A 16,929-nucleotide genomic window follows, 5' to 3' on the forward strand; every position below is an offset into this window, starting at 1 on the left:
CAGCTCAGCACCAGGTGGGACAGGCACTTGCGGCCAGGAGTAGGAGCCAGGAGTAGATGTCAGCCAGGAGTGGGGAGCAGTCTGAGAGCCACGCAGCCTCTGGGGCTCCCGAGTCCCTGTGCAAAAGCAGCAGCCGCTCTAGGAAGGGCAGGGCCTCCTCGGGCTGCTTGAGGCGCACATGGTGTCTGGCCAGCAGGAAGCAGGCCCGGGCCTCGGCCGGCAGGCTCTGGCCACCCACCGCCTGCTGCAGCGCCAGCTGTAGGAGCTCTCCCTCCACCTCGGTGCTGCAGATGTTGCCGGGCGTCCCCAGGAGCAGGGCCATAACTTTGGGAACCGCCTGTGTACACTTCTCCCGGTTCTGCTTCTCTTAAACGCTGGCCAGGTTGGCGTACACAGCCACCACCAGGAACAGGTCCCCAAAGCTGCCCTCCAGGGCCCCCAGTGCTTCCTCAAAGTACACCCGGGCCTGGGACAGCTTGAGTCTCCTGCTGCACAGCCACCCCAGAAGGAAACAGAGTCTGGCCAGGGCCATGAGGAGGCCAGCTTTCTTGGCTGCCCCTTGGGCCTGTGCCAGGCACCCAGTCAGCTCCTCTTCGTTGCTAAAGCTGCAGAACATGCCACTCAGCCATGGCAGCACCACGTCATACAGGCCACGGAAGCTGGCCTTGTACCCGGGGGCGTTCAGGAACAGCAGCAGTGAGCTCAGGGCCTCCGGGTCCTCCCAGTCGTCCTCAGCTTCCAAGCAGAAGGAGGGCTCCTCGGGGTCCTGCAAGCTCACGTTGCTGGATGCCGCACAGAGACCCCAGGACGCTGGCTCCTGGGGGCAGCCTGGGCAGGTCTTGCATTGTTCCAGAACATTCTTCACCTTCGGCAGGGTCTCCTGTGGCTCCGGGCCCAGGCAAGGCGGAGGTATTTCTGCAAGTCACAAGAACACCTAGACAGATTAGAGTCCAGCAGTGAGTCCTTGGTCCACTGGGGGCAGGGTCCCCGCATCCCCGCCCTCTGTGTCCCTGGCGCAGCTTGCCATGAGCCCTTGAGAATTATGTGCAATGCAAACCCGGGGCCTGGAGCACGGAGGAACTCCGGCACTATGGGGACACAGAGAACACGCAGGCCCGTGGCCCGACTCTCCTACAAAATCACCCTTCTGTCCTGCTTTGTCGCCACCTCACAGCATGGTTTGAGGAGACTATGTCAGCTCAGTGATCCCTCAGAGATGCCTTTCCCTTTAGAAAGAATCAAAGCCTTCTAACTGGACCCATGTATATGCAGCACTACAACTACAAATGCAACTTTTGTCAGCATATTGGGCCCCCCGGTGCGGTACAGGAATCCATGAAACCCTCAACAGCCAATCAGAGCTATGGATCAGCTCAAAAGCTGCTATGCAAAATTGGTAAAGCCACCGACGGCACAGGACAGGGGTGTTGTACCCATGTACCCAGCTCCGTGCAGGGAAACGGACCATCCCTGCAGGAAGGATGGGAAAGCTTCCAGGCCCCTGTGGCCACCTTCACCTTGGATGGTCTGAAAACCTGAAGCCCTCAGTTCCTAAAGGGTTAACAAAGGCCAGCCTGCTCAAGCAACCCACTGGTGCCTGCTGGCTTTGGTGGATTCCTAGCCAAATCCCCCTCCCAGAGGTGAGCAAACAAGCGCATTTCCTGTCGGAAAACCTGGGATGAAAGGAGGCATTACTGGGAAGGAAAAACCTAGATTGAAACAGACTCTCTGTTTCAAGCTCACACGTAAAAAATATTTTCAATACAAACTGCCTCCTTATTCATCTGTAAAGCCTTGGAATTAAAAAAGTAAATAAATACGATTTCGAGGCAAATGTCTGACTTGACTACACTAGATGAGCTAAGAAATCTCCCCCACCCGGCGGAGGCACACAGCCCCTCCCAGCCACTACCCTGGCCTCCGGGGCAGCTGGAGAGCCACGTGCCTTGGCTCCAGAGACCTTGGCAGAGGGTGGAACTACCCCCTCCCCGAGGCAAACCTACAACAGCCTTCCCTTCCTCTCTGGCTCCCCTCAGGAAGGAGCAGACCCTTCAAGGACCTCAGTTGAGGCCCCTGCAACCTAAGGCTCTGAATTCTGCTACCCGCTGAGGACAGTGTGGCCTCCCATCTCTGAGGCGGAGCACAGGGTGAACTGTAGCTTCTCCAGGTCATGAAAAAGGAACCCACAGCTACATGTGGGCCCCAGCAGTGGAAAGGATGCCCCACCTCGGTCGGGGACCAGGCGGGGGTCAGCATGTTCATTGGAAGAAGTGTGGGACCCCACGGCCTCCAGTGCCAGAGTAGACGGGAGGTTCAGGCCCACCTCAGGCGACGTCCCTCAAGTCCCCGGCCCACACCACAGAGGGGTGACAGCCGCATCCAATGCCCACCGTACTCAGCTCTGTCCCCTCCCCCGGCGTTACTCCAAGGCCCAGCTCATAACCAGAGGAAGCCTGAGCCACGGGCAAAACCTATTTTGTTCCCGAGGCTGCTCGGTCTCAGCTTCCTCTACTGAGTCTGGCAAGGGAGAAAAGAGAAGCAATCAACACCCCCAGCCAGCACCTCTGGGCCCATGTCAGGTTGAGCTGGTGTCGGTGTTGCAGGGTGAGAGCATCGCAGGGTTCAAGGGTGGAAAGTCATATCATCCTCCTCCCTCCTGGATCATGGGAACAACATCACTGGGGGGTGGACACTTTCTGCGATATTGGGAGTAACATCGTCTTCTGTGCCTTGGAATATTCAGGACAATATCACGGGGTGGGGCTTGTACATCTTCTGCAGTATTGGGAATGAAATTATCCTCTCTCCCCCCGCAAATTCTGAAAGATATCACAGAGTGGGTGTTCACCTGCTGCGATATGGGGATTAGCACCATCTTCTCCCCTTCCGGATATCAGGAAGACTATCACACGGGGGTGTACGGTGTCTCCGATACTAGGAGTAATATCAACCTCTCAGCCTTGGAATATTACGAAGAATATCACAGGGTGGATGTACACCCCCTGCCATATTGGGAGTAATATCAGCCTCTCCTCTCCATGGATATTAGGAACAATATCCCAGGCTGGGTGTACGCCTCCTGCTCTATGGGAAGTCATATCATCTTCTCCCTTCCAGGATAGTAATAACAATATCACAGGGTGGGTGAACACAGCCTGCGATACTGGAATTATGATCATCCTCTCCTCCTCCAGATACTAGGAACCATATCACAGAAGAGCTGTACCCTCCCTGCGATATTGGGAGTAATATCATATGCTGCTTCTGTGAATATTAGGAGTAATATCACCGGGTGGCTGTCCATTCATTGCTATGGTGGGAGTCATGTCATATTCTACCCCTCTCAATATTAGGATCAGTGTCACAGGGTGATTGTACCCCTACTGTGGTATTGAAACGAAAATCATGCTCTCTGTCCCTGGATATTAGGAACAACATCACAGGTAGGTGTTCACCCCCGGCAGTATTAGAAGCAATAATATGATTAATTAGTAAACATCAATGATCGATTTTAATAATTATCAGGCTGGTCTCGAAGTCTTGACCTCAGGTGATCTGCCGCCTCAGCCTCCCAAAGTGCTGGAATTACAGGCGTGAGCCACCGCGCCCGGCCAACACTTCTTGACATCCCTTTTTGGACCTCAAATTTAGCATGCCGAAAACACACTTTAGATTCCCCCTGCTATAACCCACTCCTCCCATAGTCTTCCCGATCCCAATAACAGCATCTCTAGTCTTCCAGTTACTCAGGCCAAAGTCCTTGACATCATTCTTAAAACTTCTTTTTCTCTCTCTTGTCATCCAACCCATTTAAACTCTCCTTTCAAAATATGTGCCAGACCTAACCACTTCTCACCTTTCTTATCATTTCCAACCAGGTCCAGCTCTCATCATAGCGCTCTGGGTTACTGCAAAAGCCTCCCAATCGCCAGGCACAGTGGCTCACGCCTATAATCCCAGCCCTTTGGTAGGCCAAGGCAGGTGGATCATCAGACGTCAGGAGCTCAAGACCAGCCTGACCAACATGGTGAAACCCCTCCACAAAAAATATAACACATTAGCCGAGCATGGTGGTGGGCGCCTGTAATCCCAGCTATCCGGGAGACTGAAGCAGGAGAATCACTTGAACTCAGAAGGCAGAGGTTACAGTGAGCCGAGATCCTGCCATTGCACTCCAGCCTGGGTGACAAGAGCGAAACTCCATCTCAGAAGGTTAAAAAAAAACAAAAAAAGCCTCCCAACTCACCTGTCTCCTTCCGCCTTTCACCCTGCCCTGCATTCTACCTTCCACTCTCAAATATTTCAGAAAAAAAAAAGAATTATATCCACAGAGAGAGAAAGTACAAATGGGGTGAAAGGTTTGGGGAATCTGAGGGAAGAGTATATGGGAATTGTCTGTACTACTTTTGCAACTTTTCAATAAGTATGAATTATTTCGAATTCAAGAGTTAAACAAAGAGAAAAAAAACAAAACAAAAAAACACTATCTCCCTTTGTGAATCCATCCTGTCTTTCCCCTGGCAACTTAAGGACGCTCTCGACTAAGCACATCTATTTTTTCATGAACACTAAAAGAACTCTTGCCTAGTTTTGACTTTCTGTGCTTGGCAGTAGAAGTATGTGTGTGTCTGTGTGTGTATTTCATATATATGTGTGTGTATATATGTGTGTGTGATGTGTATGTATATATAGAGAGGGAAATATATATATATGAACATATATATAAAAATATATATTGTTTATTTATATGGTAATGTGTATGTATATAAATATATGTGTGTGTGTGTAGATATATATAATACATACGCCATAGCCTGTCCTTAACCAGTTTTAAACTTAGTCGGAAAAACACATACCTAAGCAGAGAATTTCAAAATAATATGATCAACATTTTGATAGAGGGATGTGTTGCTATGGAACACGCTGCTAAGACACAAAACCTCCTAGATGGGGCAATGAATGAACAAAGTTTTGCACCTACAGGCACCCCCTCTGATATCCCCTCCAACCTTTATAGTTATATGCATTTGCTTCCCCCAGGACCCCTATTTCATAAGGGTTAGTCCTAGAGTCTAGCAAGTTCCTACTACAGCTGGCACACATATGCCATTCAAGAAACAGTGGTGGAGTGAATGACGAGTTAAGAACCGTTTGTCAGCCAGTGCTCAGTAATACAACATGCACTGGTATGCAAATTCCATTTTTGTTGAAAGCAACAGCAGGATCACAAATTATCTTTCCAGAGAAAGCAAACCTCAAAAACTTCTTTACCCTACTAGAGCACGTCATAAGAAGCTCCCCTTATATAAAAGAAAACCTCCTTCGTTATCAATGGCATGTAAACCTAATAAGCCTTCACTTCTGATGACATCTCTTCCATCCCCAGGGCTAGAGAAAGGAGGTTCCGGAAACCCTGGTAGTTGTGAAGGTGGCTCCGAGCTCTGACAGTCTTGAACCCTGCGGGCGCGGAGGTCACACAGCAGAACAACCGAGGCAAGCATCATCAGGCTTCGAGTAGGTTTGAACCAGAGGTGGCAAATAGGCTGCAGCCAACCGAAAACACCAGAGATTCATGGTGGCCACCTGAGGGGTTGTGCTCTTAAAAAACAAAAATAAAAAATAAAAATTAAAAAATTAGAAAAGGAAGGGGTCAAGAATCCATCAGGTCTGACTGAGACGTGTATCAGTGACTAACACCCCGTATGACAAAAGTACTCCCGTGCGCTTTGGGTACTCACAGCTTCAGCAGTATTCAAAGGCGTGCGCTGCCCTAAGACTAAGCCACGGGAATACCCCCAGCAACACTGCCAGGAGAAACGTCTCCCATGGATTTGGCTAGAAATACAGTTGTCTTTAACAAATTAACACGGAATAAATCCGGACTGATTAGAGCCTGTGAGAATGCCCTTCTCAATGATAACAGTTATCACTACAATCTCCAAACATCTGCAATCCTGCAGGGAGGAGCTGTGACAGTGCAGGCCACATGTTCAGATTGCTTCCCAGATTGCCTGTTACAGAATGAAAGAAATGAAACCGCCCTAAGAATGTCTTCAGTCACATTTAGCCAGTTGTTCCTTTGTGTGCATCTCTGTGCTAAAATGGCCATTCTTCCCCACAGCCTGAAGTCATATGCTAAAATAAATGAGACTCACACGAAGCCAGAAACGTGCAGATGCGAGGAAACCCACACAAACGAAATGGGCTGGAGAGTGTGGCCAGGAGGATGGTACTTCCCAGGAAGCAATTACTCCATCTCTGCCCACGAAGCAGGCAGCTGTCATTGTCCCCAGGCCCACGCCAGCCACTCGAAGTAGGTTCTAACCAAACTACCTCCAACAATCAACGTAAATACACCACACAATTGGCTTCTGAAAGGACACCTTGCAACCAACAAGAAACTGTGAGCACAACTTTGAAAAACTGTGCAACTAAAAACCTTGGAAAGGGATCAACACTGCCACATTTTGACTCAAATACTGTTACGTGGTAGCACCGCAAGAATTCACTGAAACAAAAGAATGAATGAGGAATACGTTTCTATAGGAATCAGAGGAAGCATGACTAACCATTTAAAGAAATAGGTCAAGAAACTGCTAGGTTCAAATGCTACCGTGAGACACTGTCAGGGCCTTAGGCAAATTCACTTCTCTTGGTCCTGTTTCTAGGTTCATCAAAAATCCGCTTTGGATTAGGGAATCTGTTGCTTCCCAAAGCCTTCCTTCTGTGATTCCAGCCTAGATTTTAGGACTGCTCTCCCACTTGGTATATGAAAGCACTTTCTATGTAGAATAGCAGGAGTACATTTCTGTGTTGAATGCGGTTTGGGACCTACTCTATGAGGCAGAATATCATCATGGAACTTTAAGCATGTCGACAAGGCGCACTCTAGATAAGGATAACACAAAAGATGTGGCCATACACCTGTGCATGCCTGGCAGGTAGATGGGGAAGTCTCATTTAATGAAGCCGGGGTGCCCGTTGCACCTGAGCATCCTCAGTCCACGTCAAGTTCACAACGTCCTTCTGACATCAAACCACATGTATCCCATACTTTCCCATACTTTCTACCCAAGATTAAAATATGCAGAGCACCGTGATAAAGAGGCCTCCAACCCCAGCATGTGGGCTCTCATTCTGTAGAATTACATACTTTTGGTGCAAAATGATCACCAGGCTGCAGCGGCAAGCAAGACTGGGCTCCGTGGGGACAGCAGGCCCTGCAGCAGCCACCACTCCTGTCGCCACAGTCTGATGCAGCTGCAGAGAAGCTGTGGCTGAGGCCATTCACTTTGTGAGAGAACCACACAGGAGGGAAAAGGTAGGGAAGGTAGGGAAGAGGCCAATGTCAGGCTTCTGAGCCCAATCCGAGCCACCGCATCCCCTGTGACTTGCAGGTATACACCCAGATGGCCTGAAGTAACTGTAGAATCACAAGCTTGCAGTGAGCTGAGATCTGGCCACTGCACTCCAGCCTGGGTGACAGAGCAAGACTCCGTCTCAAAAAAAAAAAAAAAAAAAAAAAAGAAGTGCAAATGCCCTGTCCCGCCTTAACTGATGACATTCTACCACAAAAGAAGTGAAAATGGCTGGTCCTTGCCTTAAGGGATGATATTATCTTAAGGGATGATAATTCCTTTTCCTGGCTTATTCTGGCTCAAAAAGCTTCCCCACTGAGCACCTTGTGACCCCCACTCCTGCCTGCCAGAGAACAACCCACCTTTGACTGCAATTTTCCTTTACCTACCCAAACCCTATAAAACAGTCCCACCCTCATCTCCTTTCCCTGACTCTCTTTTCGGACTCAGCCCGCCTGCACCCAGGTGATTCAAAAGCTTTATTGCTCACACAAAGCCTGTTTGGTGGTCTCTTCACACGGACACGCATGACAGGCAGGTGCAGAGCCAGGGAAGGACTTGTGATGAGAACGGAAAGGAATGCGTCTCCCTGTACACACACTCGGATTTTATGACAATGTGCGCAGGGGGCTGAACTGGATGCCTGAGAAATTCCTACAAGTTCTTTTGCTGATTTTCTAAATATTGGTGTAAAATCTGAACTCAGACAAAATTTTTTTAAATCACTTCAATCAACATTTTTGTCTAGTGCTCAGCATCATGTCTACGTGATCATCTAGAAAACCAACTTCTGTTCTAAGGCTCACATCCTCCTATAAAGTCCCAGGGATTTTACGGGGGAATGCACCTCTCATTCGCATCAAGAACACACACAACTACCATTCAAGAAATGCTTAATTTGCTTACATAATTTTTTTAACACCCAGATTTGAAATACAACAGAGAAGACAACTTTTTGATAGCTCTGCTTTCCAACTGCGAACTGTGGGTGGAGAAAATAACCTGCCATGATTTCTAACCAGTCAACAACCTGTCTTCCCTGGCTGCAGTAGGAGCAATCTTTCTGAGCTCAGGAGGAAAAAGAACCCAGCTGGTTAGGGGACAGATAACCATCAGTTCTCAGCGGGCTTCCCGGGTCCCAAATCCCCATGTGATACTGGAAGAAAAAAGCTATCAATGACCAAGCATCTGAACGCTTATCCCACCTCGCCATCTGCTTCTCCTGCCATCCAAATTTGAAATTAATACGCCTGCTATTAGGGAACAGAGTTGGTGCTGCATCTGTCTTCCTAAAATGACAGATAATTACCAGCCCACAATGGCTTCTAATCAGATTTGAGTAGTCCCTTAGACAGGAAGCTAAAGTGCCTCAGCACTAAACTGAGAAGAAAACAGGAACTGGAATGCTCTAGGTTTGATTTTTTCCCCCTTGTTCGAAAGTGGCTGTTCCCGAATCTCCTTCTACTGTCTTGTTTATAAAATGTATGAGAAACAGGGATATTCAAAGACATGATGGAAATGGCCACTTTTTCTAGGTACAAACTCATGAACATTATTTTCAGCTGCTGGGCTTTTTCTCCACAAACTGTGAGCCTGGAGTACATTTTCTCCCTCGTGGTTACACATTCAGAGTCAGGGAAGGTGGCTTTAGCAGTAAAGAGGGGAGTGCAGTGAGAAGTGACCGGACACTGAGAAGGACAGACAGGGACTCTACCTCGGTGGCCTACAGCATTCCTGGGCCTCTGCCTTTACTTTTCTATCTGTACAAGGGATCTAAAAGCCCGTGATTCTAGGCCACGACAGCTCTTCATACACACATACACTAACATCACACGCCTATGTGAAAAGCTCTGACACTTGGCTGATTTCCTGAAGAAGTTATCTTGTATCATTTCCACTCAAGTACTCCACGTCCTTCCAGACAAGTATCTGAGGATGATGGGCTATCCCACAGCCATGTGTGTAACCTCTCCTGCTTACGATCCCTGTTCACATAGCATTTTCCAAAAGCATTTGGTGTGAAGTGACAGAAGAAAGAAGAATAAGGTTCTTTCAGCCCATTCATTCATTCATCCATTAACAAATATTGACTGACTATCTATGTGCCAGGCACTGGTGATATAACAGGGAACATATATTTTTGTAGGTAGAGACAGACAACCAAAAAGTATGTTAAAGAGTGATCAATGCTGTAGAGGAAAATACACCAAGAAACAGGAAAGAAAAATACCCCTAGCCACCCTACAATGGGGTGATGCTAGCATTACAAAATGGAAACAGCGGCCGGGCGCGGTGGCTCACACCTGTACTCTCAGCTCTTTGGGAGACTGAGGCAGGCAGATCACTTGAGTTCAGGAGTTCAAGATCAGCCTGACCGACACGGCTAAACCCTGTCTCTACTAAAAACACAAAAATTAGCTGGATGTGGTGGCACATGCCTGTAATCGCAGTTACTCAGGAAGCTGAGGCACAAGAATCACTTCAACCTGGGAGGCAGAGGTTGGAGTGAGCCGAGATCATGCCACTGCACTCCAGCCTGGGTGACAGAGCAAGACTCTGTCTCAAAAAAAAAATTAAATTAAAAAAATGTAAACAGAGAATAAGATACCAAAAGAAAGAACATGAACGATTAATTGTAACAAAAGCCTTTGTAAGCTGATACTTTCCTTCCTGGATCCTTGTCCCTTACAAATGGAAAAAAAGGGTGGGTAGGGGGTAGCATCTAGTCCAGGGTCCATCCCCAGCCTCCTCACTCTGGCAATCACGAGTCCCCAACTCCTGGGGAGGGGTACTTTCTCGGCTGGCTTCACCCACATGGAAGGCACTGCCACAGGTGTTCAGAAACCAGGAGTACCTTGAAATGGGCAATGTGCTTTGGGTAGGAGACCTACAATTTCCCCAAAGAAACCACGGCACAAAAGTGACCCACATAGGAGGTACCAACAGCTGTTAAATACTTGGTGGCAAAAACTGATGTCATACCTTCTGTACAGTAGACACACACCCAAATAAAACTTGCCAAAATAGCAGAGAAAAAGATACAGCAGACATCCAGTGCCATTCTGTTACAGAAATATTTTTATCCCAAAGCCAGGGACCTCTCTGGAACACTGTTTATTTCTATGTTTCATGGAAGATGTTTGAGTGCACTCACTTGTGTCTCAACAAACTTCCAGTCTCTGTTCTAAACCCTGTGGCTCCTCAGCAAAACCCAAAAACAAGTATCAGTTTTCCTTCCAAATGGGAAATTTCCTGACCTAGCGAAACCAGCATCAAATCCACTTATTATGAGATAGCTGATTACAGGTGAAGCCCTCTAGTCCAGGATGACTCCCCTCCTGCAGGAGCCGGAAGGATGGGCAGAGCACTGGCCTGCCAGACCACATCTCCAGGCAGTTTGAAACCATGGCTGCTCAGGTAAGCCGTGATAAAAATCAAAACCAAGTATTTCTGAAAAGTGTTCATGTCAAGAACCAGGCCGGGCGCGGTGGCTCAAGCCTGTAATCCCAGCACTTTGGGAGGCCGAGGCGGGTGGATCACGAGGTCAGGAGATCAAGACCATCCTGGCTAACATGGTGAAACCCCGTCTCTACTAAAAATACAAAAAACTAGCCGGGCGTGGTGGCGGGCGCCTGTAGTCCCAGCTACTCGGAGGCTGAGGCAGGAGAATGGCGTGAACCTGGCAGGCGGAGCTTGCAGTGAGCCGAGATCGCGCCACTGCACTCCAGCCTGGGTGACACAGCGCGAGACTCCGTCTCAAAAAAAAAAAAAAAAAAGAACCAGACCTCGGACCAGACTCAGCAGAAATGGATGTTGCACGGTTTGTTCAGAGAGACCTCCTCACCATGTCCCCTCTCCGCGGGACCTCCCTCCTTGCACTAGGGGCCCAGGGACAATGGACCACTCTTTTACCCCTAGCCCAGTGCATTTTCAGGAACAGCTCCCAGACTGTACCAGACCCTGAAATGTATTCACTGAATGCACTATTTCTTGAAATGATCATAAATCACCTACTATAACAAGAATTGTTTTAAAAGTGTTCTCTCTCTCTCTCTCTCTCTCTCTCTCTCTCTCTCTCTCTCTCTCGGGAATCGTGCCATGAGTTGGAGCAAGCAGCTTTGCTTCTCTCTACTGCAATTCTGTCACTTGCAAAATGTTAACAATTACTGTGTTCACCCATAGCATTGTTGTAAACAGCCTTAAGACCCACTTCATGTAGCCTGCCTGGAGCACAGACCCTGTCACATGGTAAATGCCCACTGAAGGTGAGTTATCTGTAGCTATTATTACCTGCGACTCCAGCGAACAAAAGGAGTCGATCAGGTCTCATCGTATCACCATGAAAGGATGTCCATGTAGACTGCTGAGTGGGAGTGGGGGGACTCAATGTTTATCAGGTACTATTTTGTTTTTTATAATGTGTACATATATATTTGTAGGTACACTGGAAAGGATCTGGAAGGAAATACACCCAGTGTTAATCGTGACTACCCCAAAGACACATTCATCCAAACACACAACAGAAAAACACTCACTATCTTTCTGTCTTCCATAGCATTTGAACTATTTTCAATAAGCATCTATGGCTTTTGTAAAGTTTTTGAAAGGAATTTATTGCATTTTTTTCTGGAGAAACAAGCAGGAGCAGGAAAAAGGTGGAAACAGAAGGTAAAATGGAATGGGACTCAATGGAATTGAGTCCAAGCCAGGCTCGGCAGGCACACGAACCACACACCTCTCACTACAACTCAACACCAGCTCTCTCTTCTGTTGGTCCAATGGCCCAAGACTTAGAGATAAAATGTTTATTGTAATCACACCAAGGAGCTTGGAACCACCCTTCCACACTCCTCTGGTTCTGTATATCTGCCCGGGGCTGTTAGCTTTCCTCCTGTGTCTTTGGCTGGCCTGTAATCCCCTAGTGGCGCAAATGCACCCTGACATTTAGCCATCATCCCCACAACACTCAGCCCCGTATAGAGACCAGGGCAGTGATGCCCACTCGGACTGTGATTCTACTTATAAAGCAAAGGACCAGGGGCCAGATGCGACTTGTCTTTGGTAACTCACCAGCTGTTGCTTGAACCAGAACAAAGCCAGGTCTCCTGATGCCCAGAAAAGAGCTAGTGCCTGTCCCGCTAGAAACGTGGTGAAAATGTTTTGCTTGCTGTGAAAAGATGCACTACTGGAGAAGATGGGTGCAACTTCCCATGGAGGCACTCAGTCCAGATCACCAGGAAACAGGGCTGCCGGATGAGACACTCGGCCCAGATCACCAGGAAACAGGGCTGCCGGATGAGACACTCGGCCCAGATCACCAGGAAACAGGGCTGCCAGATGAGACACTCAGCCCAGATCACCAGAACACAGGGCTGCTGGATGAGACACTCGGCCCAGGTCACTAGGAAACAGGGCTGCCGGATGAGACACTAAGCCCACCCACCGGAAAGGAAATCTGGCTGGGCAGTGGAGGGAAATTCACACAGCGCAACCTCAGCAACAGCATGAACAAAACAAAAAATACCTGACTGGAAAGTCATAGTCTGGCTAGCAAATTCGAAACAGAGCCACAATCCTAGCAGCACACATCACTGCAACACAGAGCTTCAGTCAGTGTGCGCACACTTTAAGGAGAAATGTAGAATGTCCATGTTTTTGGAACAAGGGTGCTATTTGTGTGTGTGTGATGTCAAAGAAAACAGCTGAGAAGAAACTGTTGGCAAGGAAATAGAAATAGGCGCCCTTACACATTGACAGTGAGATAACAGTATGGCCCTAATGGAAGGGAATCCAGCAACACCCATCAACATTTAAAATGCGCAGAACCCTGGATCCCACAATTCCATTTCTAGCAATGCATCCTATGAACATATTCACGCAAATATGCAAGAATTAGAACTCAGCATTGATTAATCGAAACGGTTGGGAACAACCTAAATACTTACCGGTGGACAACCGTGTTTATCTTATGCCAACATCTGTGTTTTTAAAAACAAGACACATAGGCTTGGCGCAGTGGCTCACGTATGTAATCCCAGCAGTCTGAGAGGCTGAGGCAGGTGGATCACGAGGCCAAGATATCCAGACCATCCTGGCCCACATGGTGAAACCCCGTCTCTACTAAAAATACAAAACTTATCTGGGCGTGGTGGTGCACACCTGTAGTCCCAGCTACTCAGGAGGTTGAGGCAGGAGAACCGCTTGAACCTGGGAGTCGAAGGTTGCAGTGAGCTGAGATCACGCCACCATAGTGACAGAGCAAGACTCTGCCTTGGAAAAACAAACAAAAACTGGCAACAGTGGTCACAGGGCAGTGATGGGAGTAGGACTGCCTTTCACTCTCCAGGACCTTTTGAACGTCACTCATATTATATCTTCAAAATATGACTACAGTAAATATTTTCAAAGTAACTATGAAAAACTGGGAGAATAATAATATCTAACACACAGGACTGCTGTATAATTAAAGGATGAAAAACATTAAGCACTATCAGAGTTCAAAGGAAGAAAGATTAATTCTAGCTTGGATGTCAGAGCGGGGATCATGTAAAGGAAGTGAGTATTTCAAGTCTTGAAGGATGGAGAAGATTTAAAGAGGCAGAAGTGTGGAGATGATGCCCCAGATGGAGATAAGAACATAGGCGAAGACGATGAAGAGATGAGAAGGTATAAATTCTAAGTGCAGCTCTCAGGCTGGGCTTCAGAACAGGGCTTAGGCAACAAGCTGGAGCGCGAGGCTGACGGCGGGAATGGAAACACTGAAGCCCAAACTTGCGTATCACGCCCTGATCATGAGCCTTGAATGCCAAGCCAGGGAACCCGTCCTTGATCTTAACAATGAAAAATCACTGGGCCGGGTGTGGCGGCTCATCCCTGTAATCCAGTGCTTTGAGAGGCTGAGACGAGAGGACTGCTTGAGGCCAGGAGTTTGAAACCACTCTGGACAGCACGGCAAGACTCTGTTCTTACAAAAAATTTAAAAATTAGCTGGGCAGGATAGCACAACTGTAGTTCCAGCTACTCAGGAGGCTGAGGCGGGAGGATCACTTGAGCCCAGGAATTTAGGGTTACAGTGAGCTGTAATGGCACGCCTGCATTCCAGCCTGAGCAACAGAGCAAGGGCATGTCTCAAAAATCAAATCAAATGAAATGAAATCACTACAAGTTTGTATAGACATAAAGTATAAAATCATACCATATATGATTTAATCCAGATATATAATATAAATTAGAGGGGGAAAAGAGAATTTAGGAAGCTATTATAAGAAAACAAGACTCAACTAAGACATGAGCAAAGGCCCTGGGCTCACAGCACTATCTTTATATAAAGGAATGAACTACCACATTTATTTTCATGGCATCACCAACTTAGATGCCAACAGGCTACAGTATTCTGGAACCATCTCTGTATCAGTCAAATCAGATGGCCATAATACCATAGGCAAATACCATCAAAAACACCATAGGCTGTATGGTTGAAACATTAGTTTATTTCTCACAGCTCTGGAGGCTGGAAGTCCAGGATCAAAGTGTTGGCCAACTCAGTGCCGGGACAGGGACCTCTTCCTGGCTTGCAGACAGCCACCTTTCTTCTTGTTTCCTCACACCAGGGCAGTGGGAGCTCTCTACTTTCTCTTTTTTCTTTTTTTGAGACAGAGTCTCGCTCTGTCACCAGGCTGGAGTGTAGTGGCACAATCTCAGCTCACTGCAACCTCTGACTCTCTGGTTCAAGCAACTCTCCTGCCTCAGCCTCCCGAGTAGCTGGGATTACAGGCACGTACCACCGCAGCCAACTAATTTTGGTATTTTTAGTAGAAACAGGGTTTCACGATGGTCTCAATCTCCTGAGTTTGTGATCTGCCCATCACGACCTCCCAAAGTGCTGGGATTACAGGTGTGAGCCACCACACCCGGCCTGGTTTCTCTTCTTCTAAGGGCACTAATCCTGTCAGACCAGGGCCCACGCTCATGACCTCATCTAACCCTAATCACTTCCCAAAGGTCCTACCCCCTAATACCATCACACTGGCAGTTAGGGCTCCAGTACAAGAATCTGGGGGAGACATAAACATTCAGTGTATAGCAATGTCTTTTCAATCCTGTTGAAAAAAACAACCAAATGAGTAGGCAAAGAAGTACCTTATATGTAAACAAGTCAGGACTTTTCATATTTCTGCTAACACATTAAGGTCAATTTAAAATGTCTGATAACAAGAGTCAGCAGCAGAGATAAATGCAAGTTAGTTACTCTGCATTTTAGACCCACATTGAGCTGCCTTTCAATGACATTGTGGCACAAAGAACACTGCTTTCTATTCCTGATTTTGCCACCAAAAAAGCTGGAACATTTCCCTGTATTTCCGTTTATCTTGAAAATCACTGGGCTGACCTAGCAGACCTCTAAGGTCCCTCCCATTCACAAATTCCACAAATAACTTCCTACCAACAGATGCTATACAAATAAATTACACTGATGAAGGGGAAAGCTAACACTAGCAAACAATGAGATGCACACAAGACAAGACATATAGAGAAGTGGATCAACCAGAAACTGGTGGACGATGAGCCAGCGGTGGATAAAAACACATTCCCTAACGACAGACAGAGAGGCAATGGCGCCGAGGTAGTATTGTTGAAGATTTCCTATTTTAAATCTTCAAGATAAATGCCCAATTGTTTATATTCATTCTGATTAAATGTGAACGTGAAAACTGCCTCCAGGGGACGCAGACATCTCAAATGTTCCCAATGTATCCAATTTGTCATTTGATATTTTTACTGACAAGAAGAATGCGGGACTGAATATACAAACGGACCATGCCTGATCATATGTATAAAGACAGAACTCAGACCACAACCTGTAGCTGCCCACCCAGGAAACCAATCCCCTATCTACAGTCAACAGCCAGGAGGCCAGCCAGGCTAGCACATCAGACAGGAAGTCAGACTGCTCTCTCTCCACAACCCAGAAACTAAACCAGGACTCTGTCCCACGTGGCCAGGACTTGACTCAAAACTGACAGCCACCCTAATTTTGGCCCCTGTTTCCAGTTAGGATCATTTAGAGAAAGCCAAATATGCCCCTAACCAATCACATAGGACACCCCACTTCTGCACAGTCGCCTCCAGCCCCCACAACAGCCCCACTGAGAGCTGTTCTTTTCCATCCTGAAGTTTTCCCACTCCTCATCCGCCACTCACCTGCATGTCAGTCTCTGCCACACGCAAGTGACGGTGCCGACTCCCTTGCCACAGCAGCTCTGAGAAAGTCGCCTCTACCTGTCTCATGTGGGCTGCCTTCCTTTATTTCCCCCAAAGAATAAGTCTTCAATGAGGGGCTTCTCTCTATATGGCCAAGTTATACAATTCAGAAGCCCAGCATGGCCGATTCCAAGCCTGGAAAGACCATACACCCCTCAGGTCCTCTTTCCACAAAACACAGCTTCCTGGAGTTCTTAGTCACTCCGAACAACCAGGGAAGGAACCACGTGTTACGGAAAGATCAAGGGCCTTGAGTCAAACTTCTGAGTTCATCAAGTACTTCATCTTTCCACTTAAGAAATTACATGGC

At 47.6% G+C, this 16,929-nt stretch overlaps 1 protein-coding gene across 1 annotated transcript; it reads right to left on the reverse strand.

Annotated features, from left to right (window-relative positions):
• Positions 1 to 9: 9 nt before the first annotated feature.
• LOC139357036 (SH3 domain and tetratricopeptide repeat-containing protein 1-like) lies at positions 10 to 16,646 on the reverse strand. The gene is made up of 4 exons (XM_071072494.1): positions 16,560 to 16,646; positions 12,593 to 12,787; positions 12,429 to 12,540; positions 10 to 915 (listed from the first exon to the last, which is right to left on the reverse strand). The coding sequence occupies exons 1-4, from the start codon at positions 16,644 to 16,646 to the stop codon at positions 368 to 370; spliced, it is 942 nt and encodes a 313-aa protein (XP_070928595.1). The 3' UTR covers positions 10 to 367.
• Positions 16,647 to 16,929: the final 283 nt, after the last annotated feature.

Source organism: Macaca nemestrina, chromosome 11 (assembly GCF_043159975.1).
Source record: "Macaca nemestrina isolate mMacNem1 chromosome 11, mMacNem.hap1, whole genome shotgun sequence".
NCBI classification, from domain to species: Eukaryota; Metazoa; Chordata; class Mammalia; order Primates; family Cercopithecidae; genus Macaca; species Macaca nemestrina.

Bases quoted from the DNA above. Each gene is read 5' to 3' on its own strand.
- LOC139357036 (XM_071072494.1), bottom strand. From the start codon at position 16,646: ATGAGACAGGTAGAGGCGACTTTCTCAGAGCTGCTGTGGCAAGGGAGT. The intron at 12,788-16,559 runs GTGAGTGGCGGA...GGGTGGGCTTAG, and splicing joins TGGCAGAGACTGACATGCAG to TGTCTCATCCGGCAGCCCTG. The intron at 916-12,428 runs GTGAGTTACCAA...TGTGACTTGCAG, and splicing joins TCTGGTTCAAGCAACAGCTG to AAATACCTCCGCCTTGCCTG.